The sequence below is a fragment of the Gymnodraco acuticeps genome, unplaced genomic scaffold, assembly GCF_902827175.1.
Source record: "Gymnodraco acuticeps unplaced genomic scaffold, fGymAcu1.1, whole genome shotgun sequence".
Taxonomy (NCBI): Eukaryota; Metazoa; Chordata; class Actinopteri; order Perciformes; family Bathydraconidae; genus Gymnodraco; species Gymnodraco acuticeps.
Window position 1 is genome coordinate 1,654,326 of NW_022991513.1, and position 22,877 is coordinate 1,677,202.

The 22,877-nt window shown below is 41.5% G+C and overlaps 2 protein-coding genes across 4 annotated transcripts in view; one reads left to right on the forward strand and one right to left on the reverse strand.

Annotated features, from left to right (window-relative positions):
* The window catches only part of rnf111 (ring finger protein 111), a 33,406-nt gene extending 27,669 nt beyond the window's left edge, over positions 1-5,737 (reverse strand). For 2 of the 3 annotated variants that reach the window (XM_034197005.1, XM_034197003.1), the window contains exons 1-3: positions 5,600-5,737; positions 5,241-5,303; positions 1,156-2,118 (exon numbers count right to left, since the gene is read on the reverse strand). In XM_034197005.1, coding sequence (XP_034052896.1) covers positions 1,156-2,035 — 880 coding nt within the window. In that variant the 5' untranslated portion in view covers positions 2,036-2,118; positions 5,241-5,303; positions 5,600-5,737. The remainder of the gene's footprint in view (positions 1-1,155; positions 2,119-5,240; positions 5,304-5,599) is intronic. The other variant, XM_034197004.1, reaches the window with a different exon arrangement.
* A 1,754-nt stretch (positions 5,738-7,491) lies between these two features.
* sltm (SAFB-like, transcription modulator) lies at positions 7,492-22,210 on the forward strand. Its single transcript, XM_034197042.1, has 20 exons — positions 7,492-7,688; positions 8,962-9,049; positions 9,157-9,212; positions 11,650-11,677; positions 12,854-13,685; positions 14,271-14,305; positions 14,425-14,522; positions 14,615-14,764; positions 14,884-14,996; positions 15,074-15,234; positions 15,330-15,430; positions 15,545-15,601; positions 15,696-15,841; positions 15,947-16,127; positions 16,369-16,493; positions 16,889-17,056; positions 18,805-19,164; positions 19,265-19,421; positions 21,233-21,387; positions 21,483-22,210. Exons 1-20 carry the CDS (start codon positions 7,554-7,556, stop codon positions 21,592-21,594), a joined length of 3,258 nt encoding a protein of 1,085 aa, XP_034052933.1. The 5' UTR covers positions 7,492-7,553; the 3' UTR covers positions 21,595-22,210.
* The last annotated feature ends 667 nt before the right edge of the window (positions 22,211-22,877 follow it).

The window sequence follows — 22,877 nt, forward strand, 5'->3', positions numbered from 1 at the left end:
CTACTTCAAAATATACAGAGCAGAAAGTTTAGATTTAGGAGGCGTATAAACCTGTTGTTCTGACAGGTACAGAGGGCTGCAGTTTCCATTACAGCCCGCCAGGTGTGGGACTATGAACAGCAGAGGGGAGTAGCAACTCCTACATCAGCTGTGCCCAAACCATAACAAGACACACAGACCATAATCTTATGTATGTTGCAAGGTTACCTTGTTTATGCAAAAGTGAATTTAAAGGCTTAAATACTTCTTTTTTTTTACATTTACCTCCTAGTATTTTAATGTGGGACTCAGTCGAGCAGCAATAGGATGCCATGTGGAAGGCATGAGCCATAATGTTTTCACTACAGCTGAACACATAGGAGGTGAGTTCTCGGTTTACTTCCTATTCTCTGGTTGAGAGGTAGGATGACATCACCAGGTGCAGAATGAAAAACCTGTAGACACTCTTGATCTTGCTTTAGTAAACAGACAATAAGTGCAATCGCGTACCATCATCACACTTCTGCTATAGACAATTCATTTCACATAATAACAGTGAAGGGAACTGGAAATCTTTGGTTGAAAAGCTTAACACTTTCTGAAAGCAACAACACTAACAACCTATTTTGTGAGGCCAGCTCATTTTGAAAGTTGTATAATGTGTTGACCTCTTCATTTCGGTGTTTCTGTTCTGCTTTTCAGTGCATAATATTAATTCCTATTGCAGCAATTTACAGCATTCAAAATGTTAATTCATGCTGGATTGTGCATCACTTCTGCAACGTTAGAGTTTCTGGTGCCTGTGAGCATAAGGAGACATACTTTTCATGATATTGATAACTCTTCAGCCCTCTTATCTAACATTAGTTACAAACGGCCCTATCCTACTGTGTTAGCCATTCAAAGCTTATTTTATGGATTGTTTATCAATAAAATACATTTACCTTCTCCAAGTGAGCCTTCAAAATACACGCAATGACTGACCCTAAATGCATAGTCACTCTGTAGTCCGTGGTACTATGGTGATCACACTGAAATCCAACAGTATTATGCTTCCTGAGCCTTCCCTTTGGTTTACAATGTGATACAGCCTACTTGAAACCAATCTGTAAAACAATATTAAACAGCATTGCAACACATTCATAAAACTGTAGTAGAGTGATGGTTTGTAATTACCTGTGGCTACAGTAGCACTGTTGGGCTGGCTGCTGGTGCTGCTGACATCTACATACAGCTCATCTTCTGCTTCCGTAGACGAGGGGGAGGAAGAGTTACTACTCAGCTCCTCGCTGGAACTACTGGTGCTGTGGAGTAGAGCATACTTCCTTCGTGCAATCACTTCGCGTTTCTTTTTCTGCAGTAGTAGTCTTTCCTTTTGCTTCTGAGTCCGCTGACCCCCTCCAGGAGGTGTTTTCAAAAAGCGCTTCCTATGAAGAGGCCGCCGGCTGCTCAGACACGGCCGCTTCAGCAGCACTGGCTCAGCTTCAGACCGCACCCACTTATGAGAGCGATTCCCCCGAGTTCGACCCAGAACAGGGCGCAGGCCAACTCCAGCGGCTCCGCCTGTCGTCAGAGCAGGAGCCTTGTGTTGGCCCCCTGTTGCTCCAGCTTCCCCCCCCTCCTCCTCTGAGCTAAGAGTGTCTGAGTCCCCGAATCGCAGGCTCGAGGAAGGGGAAGAAGCACAGTCACTAAAGGAGGAATCGTGATTATGTTCGTCCTCACTGGGGTGCTGTAAAAGTTCTACCCTGGGACGCTGCGGGGCCAGTGAACTCTCACTGATGTGGCCCTCCTTCAGCGAGCAGTCTGAGGGCCCTGCCTGTTGGCCTTTTCTTTTTCTGCGCCCAGGTAGGGTCCGTTCTGAGTCTCTGTGTGTGCCTGTGTCCCTCAGGGGCCGATGCCTGGACTCACACAGGGTTTCAAATTCACTGCCTGCCTTTCCGATCACCTCCATGTTGTCAGGGAAGCTCTTGGCTGCCTCCATGGGCTCTGGGTTCACCAGCGGCTCCTTCAGATGCTCCTGTCTGCTGGGGGCCTCAGTTGGCACCTCACTCTTCATGGTGGCAGGTGCGTCCTCAAAGGGTAAACAGAAAGGGCTCTCGCATCAGCTCTTAGGCACCTATCCGCTGCATCTCACAAAACCTGGAAAAAAAGAAGGGAAAAGAGTTACAGGTGCACAATCCATTGTGCTGCATGATTGCCGAATGACAAAACATGTCAATGACTAAAAACGTTCAAATAATCCAAAGAGGACAACCAATTTCCCAAGAATTAAAAGCAAAACATCACAATTAGTTATGAGTTTGACAGTGAAATTAACTATTCTCATTCATCCACCAATGCAATGCTAAAATACACTGTTAAGTATAAATCATATGTAAGCCAGTCACCAATGGCCTGTTCAAATATCAGTGATAAATCATGGTGCCTTGTCAAGATCAACTTTGACTCCATATGTTAAATAGGTCAATCCAATCTGATTCGTTTGGTTTGAGGATACGACTAGTTGCTGCTTAAATGTATAATGTATGACCACGTTAAATGTATGGATTCCATCCATCAGATCACTATAAAAAAATGGAACCTTTATTAAATGTAACAACGTTAGTCTCTGCAGGATTGACGACACAGCTTGTTGGACAAATTATAATACCTACGTTTACCACGGAAATCTTAAAAGGTTTCAAAATAAATAACAAAAGTTAGGTAGTAAAAGAGAGGCACATTTCAGTAACACTATTAGATGAAAAGAAATGTAGCATCAACATTTACATTGTTGTCCAGACTTAATATATTCATAATACAGATCATATGATAATTGTTATTCTCAGTATGCTGTCCTTGGTTAGTTGTTTGACTTCAGTCTTACTTACATCAAAGCACATCAGAATATCTTCAAACTAAATATTACTCCAAGTTATTTTCTGGCATTTTACTGATCGGTCCACAGCACACAGTCCAAAAAGCAAACATGAATATGCCTACTACAATACTTCAGTGTTCCATGTAGGAAACATGTTCATTCACTCAGTCATTATGTATGTTAGTACAAATTAAGACCGCAGGACCCAAGGTTGTTGATTAAAGATAGAAATAAATACCCTCAGGCTGAGTCAAACGTAATGGCTGAGTCAATACTGATGTGTTTGCTTTATTCTTGATTCAACGGAACAGTTCAAACAGACTTAATACAAATATGATCCCAAGGGGGGATATCCACCATGAATCTGATCTCATGTTTACGTCTTGACTTTGGGACAGTTCGTTAAAAATGTTGATCACTAAAAAGTAACTCCCGAAGAAAGAGACTCTTGAGGCATGTTACAGTGGCGGAATTTTCACAGCAGTGTAAGGTCTCCCGGAGCAACGGCAAATTCCAGCATTGCTGAAATGTAGGCTTCTTCTAAATACAACAAAGCGTACATGTCTCTGTTAAGACTCTTCGATTTTCAGATGGCTCATGTCATGACCTACTACACCCTCTGCCAGTCAACGGCGATGTTGGCATTGACAAGGAACATGATTCTGAGAAACAAGGTTTACAAATTGACTCAAGATCAAAAGTCCCCATGCCCTCAGCTGTCAATAGACCTGAAGGCTAATTTGAATGCAATGGATATAATTCAATGATATGCCCATATATATGTGTTCTAATATCCCCCTAAATGGTTAGATCACAAGCAGGATATTGTGATATTGCTGCATGTTGGAAAACAATTCAAGTATATTAAATCAAGTGAAATGAAGAGGCTTATTTACTTTTACCGATCAAAAGAATCAGTATGGACATCCTAATTTTGTATTTTTAGCAAAAACACACTGCGTTTTAATAATTTAAGAACAGTGTGAAGAATATGACATGATTAATATGCACTATACGCATGTAGGGATATCACCCACAGTGACAAGCCAACCACACTTCTTGATATGATGTAATCAGAAAACAAATTCACGAAGCTACTTTTACTTTCACAAAGGTATCTAGGAACATATTGTACTGACCCTGTCTATGTGTCTATCTGGAAGAACAACTGATCTAGCAAAACCAATGCTGCACTAGTCCCATCAACATTGTTTCCTGAGACTACACTACTACCAATATTAAGACGTTTGGATGTCTTGCATCTATCAAGATTCCTATTTAATGTTACCTTCATTGAAATCAAGCTTCTAATAAACAAAGCCTGACAAACATGGTAAAACATAGCCTAAACATTCAACTACTGCATTGAAGTCATTGTATTCCATAGTGGAGCAGTTATTCACAATTCCCTTTCCATCCCTCTGGCACAGTACAAATGTAACACAACAACATTCCTGGTTGTGTTGCTGCAGGGTTTTTGTATAGGATTGGATTAGATGGTAAAGGTGTTATTGGTATTCCTGTGGTTGCACTGCATTAACTAGTATGTGATGTGGCTGAACATATACTAAGTAATGTAATTGCATTAATCATTCACAACTGATTTCATAGTAACATGTTAGTTGTCACTTGACCTGAAGCGGCAACCTTTGTGAAAAATAGCTAGTGAGGTTTATGATGCCTGACATAGGCCACAGTGATTTCTGCTTTTATATACAATTCAGTTAATAAGTGAGAGTCCTTTAGATGCCACAGAGGAAGCTGCGCAATGACATGCCTGAATTCAGGGGCCTCAGAGGACAGCCCTGAAGGGGGAAAAAACCCATGCACCAAGGCTGAATAATGCACATTTCTAGTAAAAAAAAATAAATGGTACTCAAAACTATAAGTAAGAGATACTGCATATACTATCAATTATAGCCTTCGCAGCTACTTTTTTCATAAAACATATGGTGTAACAGAAATGGCAACAGCAAACCAATTCAAGATGTACGACTGAGACAGGACTGCTGAGCTGCTGCTAACAATTCTATCTGTGCTTTCTGTCTCCTAAACGACTAGCAACCATTCTGGCTAGGCAAGCACAAATAAAAAGAGCATCATAGATGTATTAAGCTTGACAGTATGCAGCCTGAAACTGAGGCTAAGCAGTTTCTACAACGCTAAACAATTACAATAAACTCGGCTGCTGTCTGTGTGTATCCCACAAACGCTGCTGAAGTCACTAGGGCCAGATAAACTCGAGTTAATGGAGAACCATTTAAAGATGCATATCTATGTTTATCAACTTATATTGAGATAATTAAGATAAAGACACGAAAGAAATGAAAAAAGATAGCTAGCCACCTAGCCTGACACATATTAGTTACTCCAGACAGAAGACAACAAAGACAGCACGTACCTGGGTCTAAGTCCTTTTCTCAAAATATGTCACCGTCCTTTTTGTAACATGAGAGGTGATATCCTGTGGGGAATAATGACAAGAGTTGTACACGAGCATTTATCCAAATGTTAACCCTAAATGCAACTAGACAGGCCTGCATAGAAATCGCGATCCGAGGAGGAGAGTGGCTGGGATTGTGAAACTGACAACACAGTCCCGAGCTGAGCCGAGAAGCAACATCGAAGGCAATGGGCCCTGGATGGCTACAAGCTAAGCTAACGTAAAGGCTAGTTCCACTTCACTCAGCAAATACCCGATCATACTAAGCCATTTAGCCTCACAAAACAATCATATCGAATTCAAAAAGGTAGACCAACCTGTCTATTGTGTTTCTATTTGACTGAGTAGAAATGTCGCACTATAAGCCCTCGACGAAGTTGCCATTCCTGCCTTTCGATGCATCCACTCTTGTTTACCCAGCAGGTCGTCTGTTCGCCTGATACATACAACACAGCTGTTCCCCTCTCTGCCGAAAGGGAGCGCCAGATCGAGGGCAGCCGTCAGCGACTTTACGACACTTTGCAACAGCTCCACTAAATCCTTTTCATTTTTCAACGCAGAATGTGTAAATAACAATTCACGCGCCCCGTTTCAATTCGAAAAAGTGCCTCAAAAGCGCTGTATAATTATAGACATATTTGCTTTGTTTAGGATTTCATTGAAGGCTACAGATGATGCATAATTGTTTTTGCATGCATTACTCTCCCTAAATCCTCGATTCCAAATACTCGAGCGCCCACTAGCGGATAAAGGTTGGATGTGTGCAGAAGGGCTAATTTAATATGTCTATCATATCATCAAATTAGGATTATTCATGTGGTAATGTTTACATCAATTCAATGTTAAAACTGGTAAAAACTTAAACTAATTCTTTATTTCCCCATATTCTGCTGGGTAGATTAATGGTTAAATAATATTATTCATCTGAATATGGAAAGTAGTAGCCTAACTAATGGTCCCAGATGCAGTGGAGTAAAAAGTAGAATAAAGGATTACAAAATGTTGATCGAAATAAGTATAAATAAGTATAATGGACAAATAGGCCTACCTTACAAATTGTACTTAGTGTAAAATACGAAAAGTACAGTGGAATATATTCTAATTTACAGCCTCGTAAATAAATGGCACATAAATGCCGTTTTTGTTCAGTGTACTCCTATATCATAGCCCTAAGTAGTAATATACATCAGTGAATAATATGAAGCTGTGAGCAGTTCAATAAGATAATTTTATTTGAATATTTCACCTGAAGAGGTTCATTGTGCTGTTCTTTTTTTAAAGATTAGAAACATGTCTAAAGAAAAAACTTGATTTGATTTTGATATTTATACAAATGTCTCACTAAGTCAGTGTGTGCTGACTTTTAGTTATGTAATTCATATGTTTTGTTTTTTTCTATAATCATCTGAGCCTGCCTGGTGTGGCAAGTTTAGATACTAGAAGACAGCCTAGATTTATATTTTGAAACAATAAAATTACATGAATATGTTCTGTGATTCAACGACTGGGTACATGTGTGCACTATGAATTGTGGACTGAAGATAGGTAAACATCAGCATGTAACTTTGAACTGGGTTTTCAGTCAAGATTATACATCGTACATTTCAAGGACTAATGTTTAGATTGTTTGCATGGCACATTTTCTGTAGACAATTGTATCTCCCAGGAAACCATGCCATGTAACATTACATTTTTTAACGGTGATTGCTAAACCCTTTATGCCCATTTCAGAATCAGAATCAGAATTCCTTTATTAGAACAAAATGTACATCGATACAGCAAAGAGACACAATGAAAACAGTTAGTAAAGTGATATGCAGACATAGCCTATTAACCTATAAAAAAAATAATTTCAAGGATATAAAAGCAGGTATTTATTTAAAAAAAATGGTAGAACGTTATGAATTAGCTGCAGGGTGACGGTAGTAAATACTATGATTACTAGTTTACAAGAACATGTGTATATTGACTAGTATTATATTACAGGTGTTGGTAGTGCTGTATCAAGCAACACAGCAAAACAATTCGACACAAGTAAAAAAAAAAATGATGTGTAGCCTATAATTAATTGTCTTTTATCTGTTTTGTTAAACATGTTATGGATGTGTTTTAGTTTATTAATTCACTGGTTCCCCCACCACAGTAGGTGGCGTAGCAGCTTTTTATCGCGTCCAAACCTCTATGGTCCAAATAAATACAACCAAGAAGAAGCTGCGAAGAAACAAACCTACTGCGCAGGCGCATGGTACGATTCAGTAATCTTGAGGTAAAATGGCGACGGGTGCCATTTCCACCGAGTCCAAGAAAATATCAGAATTAAGAGTTGTTGATCTTAAATCCGAGCTGAAAAGAAGAAATTTGGACACTACTGGTATAAAGAGTGTTCTTCTTGCGAGACTGAGACAGGTAATGAAAAAAAAAGCTGATTTATGCTTTGAAGGGTCGACCGAGCTAGGGAATGCGATGCATGGTTGCTAAGGCTAACGTTAGCAACTATGACCGATATCATTCTAACGATCGTTTGTTGATGTGTTTTTAACCACACCCTGGGTAAACAAAATACATCAACACCTCTCTGAAAGAAAAGGTGAAATTATGTTCTCGAGTGAATGGTTAAATACAGAAAAATTATAATTGTTATGATGCATGGCAAATCTAAGGGTGCACAACAGACATGAATGGCCCGTCTGTTATTCGAACGACGTCAAAATTAGTTTATAACTAATCCTCTTTTTTTGGTACATTAACATATTGCACAGCTTTTTAAATCAGATGTAACTTTATTGTTGACAAGCCCTAGGGAGGACCACGCACATACTCGTTAAATGCGTTTTTAAAAGAGGTTCAGCAGAAGTGTCTTCGGTTCTTAATTTGATCACGTTGGACTAGCATTTTGTAACCTCGAGGGTATTAATGCGCACACCTTCCCTGTTTTTTTCCATGGTTAGGTGAGAAGAAGTGATCTCTAAACTCACTGCGTTAGCGATTCAGAGTTATTACATTTTGGTGTTGATGTTAAAACGAATTCCAAGTCTGACATAAACTCTAGACTTGCCTTTCTAATATCATAAATTAACAATACGTAGCTGAGCACATGTTATGGACAGCATGTTGCTCAAAGTGTTTTGATAAGATTATAGTTTAAGATTAAGAAATGGTAATGTGGTTATGCAATAGTGTTTAAGGTAAGCGCTCGATTGATTGTAAATCTTTCTGGATTCGATTAAAACCGTTTTTAGTTCAGTCAGACTTTAAAAATAGCTTTAATTTCACAATTATGCAAATATATCATATTCAGTGTCTAAAAAATAAAACCTCACATTTTTACCTCAAAGTAGTTTCCCAGCAAAAGAGAAACCAAGAATACAATGTTGAGAGTTAGAAGGCATACAATTGTTTTTACATCTGCCTATAGACCCTGGGATGGGTTTTTTTTTTAAAGAGAGAAAAGAAGCCCCAATAATAGTGCTATCATCTACAGTCTTGAGCACAATTTGCATACTACTAGTAGTTTCTATAAGACAGCACGATTTGGTGTGATTACTGACAGGCTGGGCTTCAACATTGTCTTAAACAGTATAACACTACTCTCTTGGTCGTAAGACTGATGTGATGAATGAAGAAACGAGGCAAACATGAGGTTTCAGACTAACTGTTTTTTATCAATCTTTTTTTTAAGGCTCTTGAAGATGAAGATTGTGACACAGAGAATATTGAGATCCCGCTTACAGCTGACCCAACAACTCGTAAAGATGGGAAAGTTAAAGGTAATTGTATTTTTGACTAATAGTTGAGACAGGGTGGCTAAAGAGTCAATACTTTTTTCTTTTTTTAAATGTAGATTTGTAATGTTTTTGTTGTTTTCACCATTCAGGGAAAAGGGTGGATTCTGATGCAGACACCACAGGGGAGGAAGATGTGTTATCAAAGGTGACTTTTGCATACAATTCTGCTGCATAAATGTTAACCAACCCCTGTAGCACTTGTGTGTTTGCTCTCTCTTCCCCTATACTAAAACTGATACTTAAAAAAAGAAACTCTCAAAGTGACGATCATTTCAATTGTATCGTATGATACCTTGTCTGATTACCTTATTAGGAGCTAGTTTGGCAGTGTACGATTAATTGTGCTCTGAAATGGTTAACTAGGTTCTAGGGCTGTGCAATTAATCGTATTTTAATCGCGATTACGATTATGGCTTGCGACGATTAGGAAAACAGCATAATTGACAAAATACGATTATTTTGCTGGGTGCGCTTTCGCCCCTCCCTAAAAGCCCACTCGGCCACGTGGGAGTGACATGTGTTGTGAGTGTTCAGCGCAAGCGAAGATGTCAGAACAAGAGCAGCAACTCGTTAAAAAGAAGGGTCGCGGGGAGATTCCCAGTCGATCGCGAGATGTGTCTAAAAATAGAACAACAATATTCTGTTTTATCGTTAATGTCCTGTAACATAATGTTCCCGTGCCAGAATAATGCACTTGAACGCATCAAAGCTTTGTGATTGGCCGGCCTCACCCCATGTGTCCGGGCGTGGCTGGTGAGCAGTGCACTAGTTCGCTGACGTTGTCCGTGTCAACAGCATGGATGGTCAACAGGAGTGACAGTCCGCACACACACAAGACCGCAATTATGGCTGAAGCAAAAAAGCCCAAAATATATAATTTTCACTCCAAGTGGGAGGATCATTATTTTTGTATCTATTCCAATTCAAAGTCCATCTGTCTCATCTGCAATGCGAGCGTGGCTTTATCGAAGAAGGGTAATTTAGGAGGGGCATTTCAAAACAGTGCACAAACGCTACAAGACGGAATTCCCTCCTAATTCTGCCCTACGCTCCAAAAGGGGAGGGGCCTGAAAGGGCAGCTAAATGCACAGCAGTCCATTTTCACCAGGCCCAACAACAAGAGCAAGGCTGCTACCATAGCATCTTATCGTGTCAGTCACGTTCTTGCGAAACACATGAAGTCTTTCGAAGACGGCGAAGTTGTGAAAGAAGCATTCCTGGAGGCTGCGACGCGCTTTTGTGGGACAGTAAAAATAACAGCAGCATTTCAACAGGTTTTTGATATAATAAAAACTCAATTTAGATACCGTTATTAATCAGCTGTAAGTTTTAGTTTGTTTGAATTTATTCATGATAATTATTGTACAAAATGGTATAAGAATGCAAACATTAAGATCTGTTCTGTTTAAATTGATTATAGTCTATCAGTTCAGAAACTAGTGTTGCTTGCATCCTATTTTAAAGGCATTTCTTTTTATACTCTAATAAAATGCAACAAAAAATGGGTTTGATTCTATTAATGTTGTCTTTTTTATTGCACTGTTGCCGCAGCAGATTACTGTGTAGCTTCAGATCTGAGTTGTCTTATTAGTAATCCTAATTTATACTTTTGTAGCAACACTATTTTTATATAATGGCAAAGAAAGGGTTCTTCAGAGTCTTTTCTTTTTTCCTGTGTCATATGTGGCAGCACTGCCACAAGTTCCTCTTCAGAGAGGGTCTTCAGTACAGGTGGCAATATTGTCACCTGCCTGCGCTCATCTCTGAAACCAGACCATGTCAACAGGCTGGTATTTCTTGCAAAAAATCTTTAAGAGATGACACGAGCAGCCCTACCAGCATTTGCCATGGTGGCCTAAACATTTTTATTTGGTCTTAAATTGTAGTTCAACATTTATTTCCTGTTACTTCTGGACCATGACGGTTGGCCAGCCTTCAACGTTTAACTGAGTGGAATATGTTGAATATGTTTTACCAAAATGTTGGCTATATGTTAAGGAGTTTTCAGTAGGTTGTGACAGTGCACTGCAACATATTTGATTTCATTTATTTTGGTCTAATTTATTTTTATTTATCATATTAATATATGTTTAGTATGGTTTTGGAAGTGCGCTCCAACACATTTATTGATCTTGTTTATTGGTAAAATATTATTTGTTTTAAAGTTCAATAAATGGTCAATGAATAATCGTCAAAATAATCGTGATATCAATTATTGACCAAATAATCGTGATTATGATTTTTGCCATAATCGCACAGCCCTACTAGGTTCCCACACTGGCAATTCAGACCTTTTTATTCATTCATACTGGCTGAATCCTCTGTCATTGATATTATTCTGTAAAGTTGTAGGGAAAAACATAGGCAGTGTGTAATACTCATCATCACTTTGTTTCTTAGCTGAAAGTGTTCTAGCTTGTGAGATTGGAATGATGCTTTAAGGATTCCTAAAACAGTAGCATGTACTTTTCTGTTAAAAACAACACTGAAATATTGCAATTATTTATTTCTGTACACTTGGTTTGCTCTGAAAATTACCATAACATATTTGTCAGCTCAACTCTGCTTTTTTCTTCTTCTAGGAAACTGAAGAGGACGAATCAGAAAAAGGTAAGCACACTGGTGTCCAATGCTAACATTAGGTTGTTTCTTATTCACAGCCAAGTATGATGACAAAAGACTCCTGTTAGAATGCATAACCTACTAGCTACTGCACTATCTACGTCTCAGGATATGTCAAGGATATGCTTAATGAAGACCAACTCTTGGTACCCACATTAATCATTAGATGTGGGTAGCCTTAAGTCAGTTAGGCAATTTCATTGGACTACTTAAACTTTATTAAACACAACTTCTGGGTCCTTCCATGGATTTTCATTGCCTCTGGTGTTAAACTTTCCACAACAAAGAGTAAATGATCACAAACAAGCTCACATTTTATTATGTCTAATTAATTGGAAGATGAAAAGATCTGGCGGATGGTTGCACTTTCCAGATTACTTTGGTGGACAAATGCACTCGGCAGGTCCGAATACCTCCACCACAGGATTCAAACACCTTGATGCAGGTTTTGTGTGTTTTGCGATGCAGCCTGTGAAAAGGGCTGGGATTTGTGTAGTTCAAGGACCGCAAGACTTTGTAAAACATGCGGACACCCCGAGACAGGAAGCAGCTGAAAGATCATGAGACGTCATTCATCAAAATTGCACCTATTCATGCAAGCTGTCTGCAGCCCGGACATTTGGTGTGCAGTGAAGAGATGTGACGCACAGCGTGGACTGAAAGGACAGACTGTACTGTACTGTAATGGACGGACGGTTGGATTTGATGACAAATTATTCTTTATCAGTGTTCTTAAACCGACTGATAAGGCCTTGATGACATGATTATTGAAGACATATTGGAAGATATTTAAGTTTCCTAAAACTGTCAACGGACTGATAAGCTGGGGATGATTTCTTCATAATGAAAAAAATGGAGGTTGAACTGAAGAGATGTTCCTCTTCATTTGAACTTGGAGAATTGCCACACATCATAGGAATCATCTGGAATTGCTACAGGATGAATAATGACTCAAGTACTTAACATGTGTCAAGAAATGAAGATCACCGCATCAGCTCCTGGATCAGTGAAGAGTGTGTGTTGTGTGTCTTCCTGTGGTGTCTACGCCCTTGATGACCATTAACACTAAATGTGCTTTTTATTCTACTTTTTAGGTCAAGCTACATGCAACATGTCAATGTTAAAGTTGTGTTTTGCCATGTTTATCCTTGTTAAATCCCTCAGATGTAACTGATACAGATGATGGTACTCGTGAAAATTCTAAGCCTGAACCCCGTGAGGACAGCCTCGCTCAGCCAGAGGCTGATCCCGAGTCAGAGGAGGCGGTGGCGGCTGAGGCTGATTCAGAGCCTGAGCCAGAGGTGGATGCAGACGCTGAGCCAGAGGTGGACGCAGATGCTGAGCCAGAGGTGGACGCCCAGCCAAAGGTAGATGCAGATGATGAGCCAGAGGTAGATGCAGATGATGAGCCAGAGGTAGATGCAGATGATGAGCCAGAGGTAGATGCAGATGATGAGCCAGAGGTAGATGCAGTTGATGAGCCAGAGGTGGATGCAGATGATGAGCCAGAGGTGGATGAGGACGCCGACCCAGACATGGATGAGGAGGCTGAGCCAGAGTTGGACTCCGAGCCAGAGGTTGAGACGGAACCAGAGGTAGAGCCCGAGCCGGCTCAGATGAATGCTGTAGCCAAGAATTCCTCTAAAGAAGCTGAGGACGATCACATGTCCGTCCCAAACCCAAATGATGATGCCATCACCCTAGATGTCGATGGTGATGATCTCCTGGAAACAGGTAAACATATGAAACTTCCAGATCCAGAGGCCGAGACGGGCAATGATGAGCCAGAGGCCTCTGCTGAGACGGGCCCAGACGATGACATGAAGGCGGAAGAGAGCGATGGCCACAAAGATGGTAAGAAAGATGATGGATCCAGGGGTGAGCCCACGAAGAAAGACAGCAGAGAGGCCCAGAAGAAAGCCGAGACGGGAGACAAAGAAAAGGATTCTGGGAAGAAAGGCCCCTCCACTACTGGGGCATCAGGTCAAGCAAAGAGGTTTGTCTTTCTATGTCAGTTCTTTGATACTACTACCAAGTCCAGCTCACTAAGAACGCAACATTGTGGGTAGCATCAAGATTTCTTTTGCCATAAGGGAAATGTTCACAGATGTACCTAATCCTGCCATTTACTACTTTGATTTGTTTTTCTGAAGTTGGTTACATGTTTTACATTAACCAGGAGCTGAGAAAACACCCTATTTTGTTACTTTGACCTTTTCCCGCTGGTTTAAAGCCATTTCCAGTTTCTACACCAGGCATTGTAAAAGAGCATTAGTCCCCGTGATGGCAGTGTTTTTTTTTCCTTTTTGGTCAAATGATTCGCTGTGAAGTTGAACAAACTCCGAAGATTTCATTGGTCCAGGGAATAAATTGGCTGTCAACCTGACCCCTCTCACCACTGGAAAAGCAATGAAGCCTTTGAAACATTCGTTCAGATCCACGCCTTGCCCACAGGATTTTTTTTTTCACGAGAAGCACAACATGTTGTGTTTTATTCCACTAGATGTATGCTTATCACCGAACACCTTTTCTTTACCTTTACTAATTTTATCTGCTTGTTGTTGCAACCTTTGATTTATAGCTCTTCAAGAGACAGAGATGGAAAAGATGAAAAGGGTAAGCACTGTGTCCAAATGTTAAATCCCAGGAACACTTTTTTAATTTTATCCAACTTAAAACAATATGTTTCATACCCTATGCCTCCTGTATGTGATTTGACAATCATCTGTATCCAGGAGTCGACGGCAGCTCTTCTCGCAACCTATGGGTGAGCGGCCTGTCGTCAAACACCAAAGCAGCTGATCTTAAGAACCTGTTTGGCAAATATGGGAAGGTAAATGACATGTGCACGTTTTTCTTGGAATTCTCTTGGAACGTTATGTTCAATGTTGGAGAAAAATATTTAATGAAATGTGTTGCCAACAGGTTTTAAGTGCTAAGGTGGTGACAAACGCTCGCAGTCCCGGTTCAAAGTGTTATGGCTTGGTGACGATGTCCTCCAGCACAGAGGTGACCCGGTGTGTCTCCCACCTCGACTCCACAGAGCTCCATGGACAGCAGATATATGTTGAAAGGGTACGTTAGTTAGCACAAGGAGTCAACATTGTTCAACCTTGATTGGTCTAATGAAACACTTTTCTCTCATTGAGAACTCGTGGACTTGTTCCATTTATATTTCACTGCTGTTTTTACAGGCCAAAAATGATCCATTCAAAAAAGAAGGCTCAAAGAAGGAAGCGGAGGACAAAGCATGTTCCAGCAAGTCCAGTGAGAAGCGCAGTTCCACAGGCACCAAACTGACGAACAAGTAGGTGACAGAAAAAGTAAAAGTGAATCCTTTGTTGATTGAAATCACATTTAACCATTTGTTCTCCTTACGTGCAGAGTACAGCCTCCTTACAAAAAAGAAGACAAGAAATTGGATAAACAACCTGAAAAGGACAAAGATTTATCAAAGAAAATGGATGCCAGAAGTGGAAAATCTGACTCTGTTTCATCCAACTCAGGGCAAGATTCTTTCAAGAAAGATGACAGAAAGCATGGGCGTAGGTTTTATTCCCTTTTCTCTCTCATGTAAAGATTATGATTGGAGTCATTCAATAAATATAATTCTGTTCTTTCTTATTGATTGTTTTTCCAGGGACAAAAAGCCCAGGCAAGATGCCATTCGTACATCATCCCAATAGAGATTCTAACTTTGGCAGAATGAGACCTTTCAGAGGGGGAAGGTATTTTGAAAGGGTAAGACTTTTAGTTGCTTCATCCATTTTGCATAGCATATTTTGAATTTGCTATCAAAGGATGTTAAATAATATTCTGTTGATTGATATGATTATTTGTTGTGTGTTTTTACAGCCCTTTGTCAATATGAATGTTCAAAGGCGACCAAAATGGTTGATTCCTCCGGAAGAGGTATAAAACTCCACATGTAGCTTAGTATTCACTTTTACCATGATTTACCTTTTTGAGCTCTTTAAGAAAACATATATATTTTCTCCCCTTCCAGCTGGAGATGATTAGAGACAAACCGCGTCCCTTTTTTAACAAGGGGGAAGAAAAAGACATCCTACCTTTTGAGAAGATGAAGGAGCAGAGGATGCGTGAACGGGGAGTTCGTGTGGAGCGAGCCCGCAGAGCCGTGGAGTTGCGCAGGTAGCTGCCATGGCGCATAATTCATACACATTTAGGAGGTTTACAATGGATTGTTTTTTTTATTGTCTTTAAAGTTCTAAGTCGATGGATGTTTTTGGGTTTTAGGCGGCGGGAAATTGCTGAACAAGAACGCAGGGAGCGTGAGCGTGTCCGTCTGTTGCGGGAGCGCGAAGAACGAGAGAACCTGCTCCGGGAGCGCCAGAGACTAGAATTGGAGAGACAAAAACTGGAAAGGGAGCGCTTGGAGAGGGAGAGGCTGGAGAGAGAGAGAATCCGCATTGAGCAGGTAGAGAGAGAATAGACATAACCACCTTCTTTCCCCGGATGAATCTTGGGTCTTCTCTGAACTGTATATCTCAGGAATAAATTATTTTAATAACAACTATTTTAGTACAGAATGCAGCAGTAGAAAAGGGGACAAACTATTTTTAGAATGTTGTAAGCCCCCAGAGTGATACATACTGCTTGTAATTGTTCAACAATTTCTGCTTCCCTTAGTAAGTGCTTTTTAATATTACCTATTTCAGGAAAGACGTAAAGAGGCAGAGCGCATGGCACGTGAACGTGAGGAGCTGAGGAGGCAGCAGGAGCATCTCCGTTATGAGCAAGAAAAGAGGAACAACCTCAAGAGGGGCCGCGAGGTGGAACACGGGTATAACAATTATATATTGTACCTCAGCAGTTATAATTATGACCAAAGTTGTTGGACTTTAGTGGAGACTCGTTAGGAAGTGGTTTAAAACTTGGATTTTTTAGCCTCCTGTTTGTTGCTTAGAAATAGTAGTTCTTCCTATTCCTGCAGCTTCCCTTAGGTGCATGTGCTATGTCAAAGCTCTCAATAGTGAAACTGATGTACTGTTGAACAAAATAAACAAAGTAAATATTAAAGTATATATTTTTAAGCCTGCACATTCAATAATACCAATTATTTTCAAAGTTTGGTTACATGAGTCATTCATTTCTTCAAATATGAAACATTTGAAGCTCGTCCAGCTGTCAATCTTCAAAAGCATCAAAACAATTAATTATGTTTGTTTAATATTTCAGCCGGAGAGACGATTCGTATTGGAATGGCAACAAGAAAATGGAGTCCGATGTCCGTTTAAACCAGGGCTCAAACTACAACCGGCAGCAGAACCGCTTCTCCAACTTTACTCCACGAGAGAGGGGGCGCTTTCCAGAGGCCGCTGCTGAGCCGTCCAACACCTATGACAGGTACAAGAGTTAAAAGTATTGGAATTGTAGTTGACAGGTACAAGAGTTAAAAGTATTGGAATTGTAGTTAACTGTAAAACTCCAGTGCAAATGTATTCAATTAATAATTAGATTTTTATACCGCTTTTCCTAATGCTCAAAGACGCTTTACGTAAATCAGAACAGAAACAGTACAAAAAAAACATAAACATTAGTTCTAATCCAGGTGCGAGTAAAGTGGGGGGTGGTTTTGAACAGAGTTTGAAAGCTAGAGTGAATAAGTGAGTTTTGAGAGATTTTTTTGAAGGATTCAAGAGTGTTGGACTTTCGGATGTGACTGGGAAGAGAGTTCCAGGGGGAGGCTGCAGCGAAGCCCCGGTCACCCCAGGTCCGGAGCTTTGATGGGCTGCAGTCGGTTAGCTTCAGCAGACCTGAGGCAATGGGTAGGGGTGTGTGGTTGGATTTGGTCAATGAGGTAGGGGGAGGCAAGGTTGTTGATGATTTTTGTAGGTGAGAAGTAATATTTTGAAGTCAATCCGGTGTTTGATGGGGAGCCAGTGGAGGATAGGGGTGATGTGGTCGGAGCGTCGGATGGAGGTGAGCATACGGGCAGCTGAGTTTTGGACATATTGAAGTTTATTGAGGATGTATGCAGGTGAACCAAAGAGGATGCTGTTGCAGTAATCCAGTCGTGATGTAATGAAGGCATGGATCAGATGAGGGAGGTCTAATGCGGGCAATGTTCTAGGGGAAGAAGGCGGTTTTTGTGATCTGGTTGATGTGAGGGAGGAAAGTGAGAGCGGGGTCGGGGATGATGCCAAGGTTACGGATTTGTCACAGTTTAGTTTCAGAAAGTTGTTTTGCATCCATGTTTTGATGTCAGTGAGGTAGTTGGTGAGTTGGGAGTGGGTGTTGAGAGGTAGAGTTTGGTATCGTCGGCGTAACAGTGGAACCGGAGTTGGTGTTGACGGAGGATCTGTCCAAGTGGGAGGATGTAAATGATGAAAAGCAGGGGACCAAGTACAGAGCCCTGGGGGACGCCGTGAGTTACGGCCCCTACACGCGGCAGCGTGCGTTGAAGCTTCATTCACTTTGAATGGGGTGACGTCACGCTTCGCCGAACTGCATTGTGGGAGCAAAGCTTAGCGTTGCTCGCTTCAAAAGTAGAGCAATGTTCTACTTTTGAAGCTTCGATGGAAGCGTCAGCCAATCGAATCATATGCCAGTACAAGCTCTAGCCAATCAAACCGCTGCTTGTGTGTCCGGGGCGGGAGATTCAGGTGATTGGTTGTTGGTCTAGCTTCAGACATGCCCGCCGGCAAGCGTCAACGCACGCCGCCGTGTGTAGGGGCTGTAACTGAAGCGGTGGGGGATTTGCAGTTGTTGATGGAAATTCATTTTCTTCTGCCAGAGAGATATGATTTGAGCCAGGAGAGGGCACTGCCGGTTATGCCAATTAAGGACTGAAGGCGGGTGATGAGGATGGAGTGGTTAATGGTGTTTCAAAGCAGGGGGGGACGAGGCCAGTGCACAGAGAGGAGTTAATGACTGTGGTGATCAGAGGAATGAGTTGGGGGAGACACGATTTGAGAAATTAGTCAAGTTGCAGCATTAGATTTATACAAAGTAGAAACTTGAAAACACTACTACATAAACAATACTTTACGTTGAAATGTTAAATTTTGATATGCATGTTGGTGGTGTGTTTGGACCTTTTTGTAGTGTTACGTTTTTGTTGAATAATTCCATTCTTATCTTTTGTTTGCAAGACGTAACCGGTTTGAAGGGGAGCCAGAACCAAAGAAGAGTCGCCCTGCTCCCCACAGAGAGAGCTCAGGCTTTGAGCGCTACCCCAAGAGCTTTGAAACCGTGCGCAGAACCGAGCCCCCTCCTCCTCCACGTAACGAGCTCCGTGACACCGACCGGCGGGAAGAGAGGCGACCTGTGCCCATGAGGGAAGAGAGGCGACCTGTTCCCATGCGGGAGGAGAGGAGACCTGTGCCCATGCACGACCGCCCAATAGGAGCCAGGGCTGCGATGCCTGGCATGTCGCACAACCGATCGCCCCGGGATGGAGGGCATGGGTGGAAGAGTGATGGTGGCATTAACTCCAATAAGGGAGATATACGGTAAAACATATTTTATGAAAAATAAGGATCATTAGTTGTCTGTTTTTACCCTCCCACACACCAGAAGCTAATTATTTTTTCTTCAATGTCTCTCTTACAGTAATGCTGGGTTGAACAGAGGACCGATGCGTATGCGCCCAGAGCGACCAGGCAGAGAGGGTCCAGGCGCCGTCCTCAGAGGAGGCTCCACAGCCAGCCGGGGGAGGAGCAGCTTCAGTGACCGAGATGGAGGCAGACCAATGGGGATGAGCGAACAGGTCAGCTTACATTCTGACTGAGTTTTGTGTTTTAGGGTAAAAGCAGTTTGAATACATACCAGTCACATTCACATGACACATTTTGACATTTAAATGACATTTAAAAAAATCCTCAACCACCTACAGAAGTATACCAATAGGCGCTTTCACATCGGAGTACACCAGGAATAGTTCCGATAGTTCCTGGGATTTTGCGTTCACACCAAAAAGATCTGCAACTACAACTTATTTTTGCGAACCTTTTTCTCCCCAGGAAAGTCCCTGCTAGAGAACAGGGACTTTCCTGGGGAGAAAAAGGTTCCAATTTCTGATTGGCTGGGCGAATTGCAAACAACGCCCTGTAAAACTCTGCAAAATGTTTGTGAAGCCGCCATTTTTAGGCATTAGCATTATTAGCAATAGCCCAGCGCACCAACGGAGAGAGACTAACTTATGGCAACACAAAATAAAACATGGGAGCGATGGAGTGATGAGTAGGTGTCGGCACTTCTGGCGATTTACTCGGAAGGCCAGCAGCTTCTACTGAAGCCAGTCCCCAACTCCGGGGACTTCGGGTGGCAGCATACGCCGTGAAGTTGTTATCGGCCTGCCAGTAAACCCAAAGCAGAAGAAGAAGAAGTAGTGACGTCAGCGGCTTCATTTGCCTAATCCTCCCTCAGGGACTTATTCCGGTGTGAACGCGATCTACTAGATCAGGGGTCAGCAACCTTTTTGATATGAAGTGCCATTTAAATAAAAAAAATAAAAAAATCCACATTAAGATCACTATGACTCGTGCACGGTTGTGGCATGACCACCCAAACTGAAAGATATGGACACAAGATGTGTGCAAATGTATTTAGTATCTGATCCATGTGAACATGATTTAAGTGGGGGGTAGACCTCACATCATGTAGGGGGGCCCGGGAGCATGCTACCCCGGGAAGATTTCTTTTTTTATATGTAGAAAAAGCTCCTTATATTCGTTAGAATAGCTAGCTAACCAGATGCAATAATCCCCGGTAGCTCTCGCTCTCTCGCTCACACAAAATATGCTTGTGCCACACACAGAGCCGAGCTTGAGTGACACACAAAGACCCAGAAGTAGTTGTACTGTAATATATATTATTAACGATGGCGTTATTGTATGACAGATGAACAGATTGCCACTGGGTTTACTAAAGACACTGCCACGCAAAAACTGAGGCATGTGTACGGCTCCTTGTACTGCGATTTTTAAAGTGCTTGAGCGGCGCTCCGGCAGCACTACACCACGTGATGACACGTTACGCTCGTGTTGTGTTCAAGGAACCTGTCCTTGGCCAGGAAAAACAGGCAGCCCCTTGTTTAATTCTGTTGCGGTCTAGATTTCTTGAATTTTTTGTTTCCTTCTGCGCTGCGTGCATGGCTTCCTTCTGCAGGTAACAAGGAGACGTGCTCTGGCGGCGGTCTGGTTCAGGATCCGAAAATACAATTTAAATATTTTGCACACTTATTCCACTTATTCCTAGTGTGCCACTGGTTACGGTACCGCCTGCCAATGGTGGCACGCGTGCCTAGGGTTGCCGACCCCTGTACTAGATAGTTCCGGAACTAAAGATTTCCGGGGAACTAAGTTCCGGGAACTATTCCTGGGAAAAGTACTTGGTGTGAAAGTGCCTATTATGTAGTAATGAAACATTAGTCCAGTCTTGCAGTTCTTCCTTGCTATTTTTAGTCATGTCTTACTATTCCTGGAGTACACAAAGACATTTCCAGTTTGAATCTGTAGCTTGCGTACATTTCATATAGAACTCTGGTGTCCTGACTTCCTATCTCTCCTGTCTCTGCAGCCGTTCAGCTCCGGGCGGCAGGTGGTGGTGGAGCGTCACAGCAGGGATCAGGGGCTGAGGAAGGAGTGGCACGGCGGCTCCAGCTCGCAGGGCGGAGGCTACGCTGATACTCGCAGAATGGGAGACAGCCGTGGCAGCTTAATGTCCCCTACGAGGTATAACAACCGTACAAACATGTGATGATAAAACTGAATACTATGGTCCCGTCTCTCAGCCGTCTTACCTCTCACTCTGGTTTCTCTTTGTGCAGTCACTCTTCTTCCGGAATGAACCGGATTGTACAGATCACAAACAACTCCATTCCCAGTGGTGGCAACGTAGGCGGCTTCAAACCCTTCAAAGGAACGCAGCGGCAGTTCTAACGGCAACCAAATCCTACCATTTTAAAGCACCTGAAAATCTGAAGACTTTTCTGAACTTTTGTCTTTTCTTTTTTTTTTTTAGAATATCAACTGATTTAGGTGGCACATTTATAGCCTCGAGGTTGATAACACTATTTGATTTTGTATAGACAAGTGTTTACCTCTGTCAAATGTTCTGCAGTTACTGTTTAACACCCCTGTGCATATGTTTTACTCTTTACTTACATTTAGGAAGATATTGTACAGCCCTATGTCTTTGTAAGTTTTCAAGTGATGTTACCAACTTCTCCTGAGTGTTGTATGTATATTTTCATTTGCCTAGTCAGTTCTCTTGTGTAATACCTAATATGTGAGTGTAAAATAGAGCTCATGAAGTATCAGGGAGCACTCATTTGGATGTTGAAAGTAATTTTTTGTTTTTTGAAAAGTCATCCCTGGTGAAGACGTTTTGTAAAGAGTAGTTGGATTAAACAAAACAATGTCAAAGGTAAACCGGCCTACATTGTAGCAAAACACCTCCCATAGGTCATGTGTTGAATAACATGCATATATAACACGTGTCTCAAATAAACTGTGGGGCTTTCAATGTGTGCCAGAGTCCCTGAAAGTACTATAACTACCTGACTTTATATTTTCTCACAATTCAGCACATTGGATTACACCTCGCAGTCAAATGTCTCAAACCTGTATAGGATTTTTGTACATTGTACATGATATAACCCTCTGATAAAAGCAGGAAGTACTTTGATGGAAGCTTGCAGAAAGTCAGAGTCTGAAAACTGGCTTGTAGAAAGTTCCAGAGCACGAATCTGCAACCAGAACAATTATAACACTTTAGTCAGTGAGCATAAACCTCCAAATTGGTTACTTAGTCATTTAAGGTGATATATCTTTTAATTAGAACTGTTTATTAAGAGTGCTTGTCCTACTGTTTATTCATATCATTGAATCAACACCTCCAGGTCTACACAGCATGCAGTTGGTTTGTCGCTCACTCTTTACCTACACACCTGTCAGAATTGATGGGTGAAGCTTAATTAATCAACACATAACTGATACGGAGAATGACTTTCTTGATGATTGTCATATGTAGTATCATTGTGTACCCTTCAGCCATTACCAGATTAATTGACCCCCCCCCACACACACACACACACCATTGATAGCAATCAAGTGCATAATCACAGGGACAATGTAGTGTTAGTATTTCTCCTCTTGCCTTTAGCTATTCATCATTTAAGATGAGAGACAAGTGTTGGTGAAATAGACCGTAGAGATATATC

What these genes read in the sequence shown, in the direction of transcription:
- sltm (XM_034197042.1), top strand. Translation starts at nt 7,554, where the DNA reads ATGGCGACGGGTGCCATTTCCACCGAGTCCAAGAAAATATCAGAATTA. An exon ending in AGATGGAAAAGATGAAAAGG is followed by an intron (nt 14,306 to 14,424) that starts GTAAGCACTGTG and finishes ATCTGTATCCAG; the next exon opens with GAGTCGACGGCAGCTCTTCT. An exon ending in AGCTTAATGTCCCCTACGAG is followed by an intron (nt 21,388 to 21,482) that starts GTATAACAACCG and finishes CTCTTTGTGCAG; the next exon opens with TCACTCTTCTTCCGGAATGA.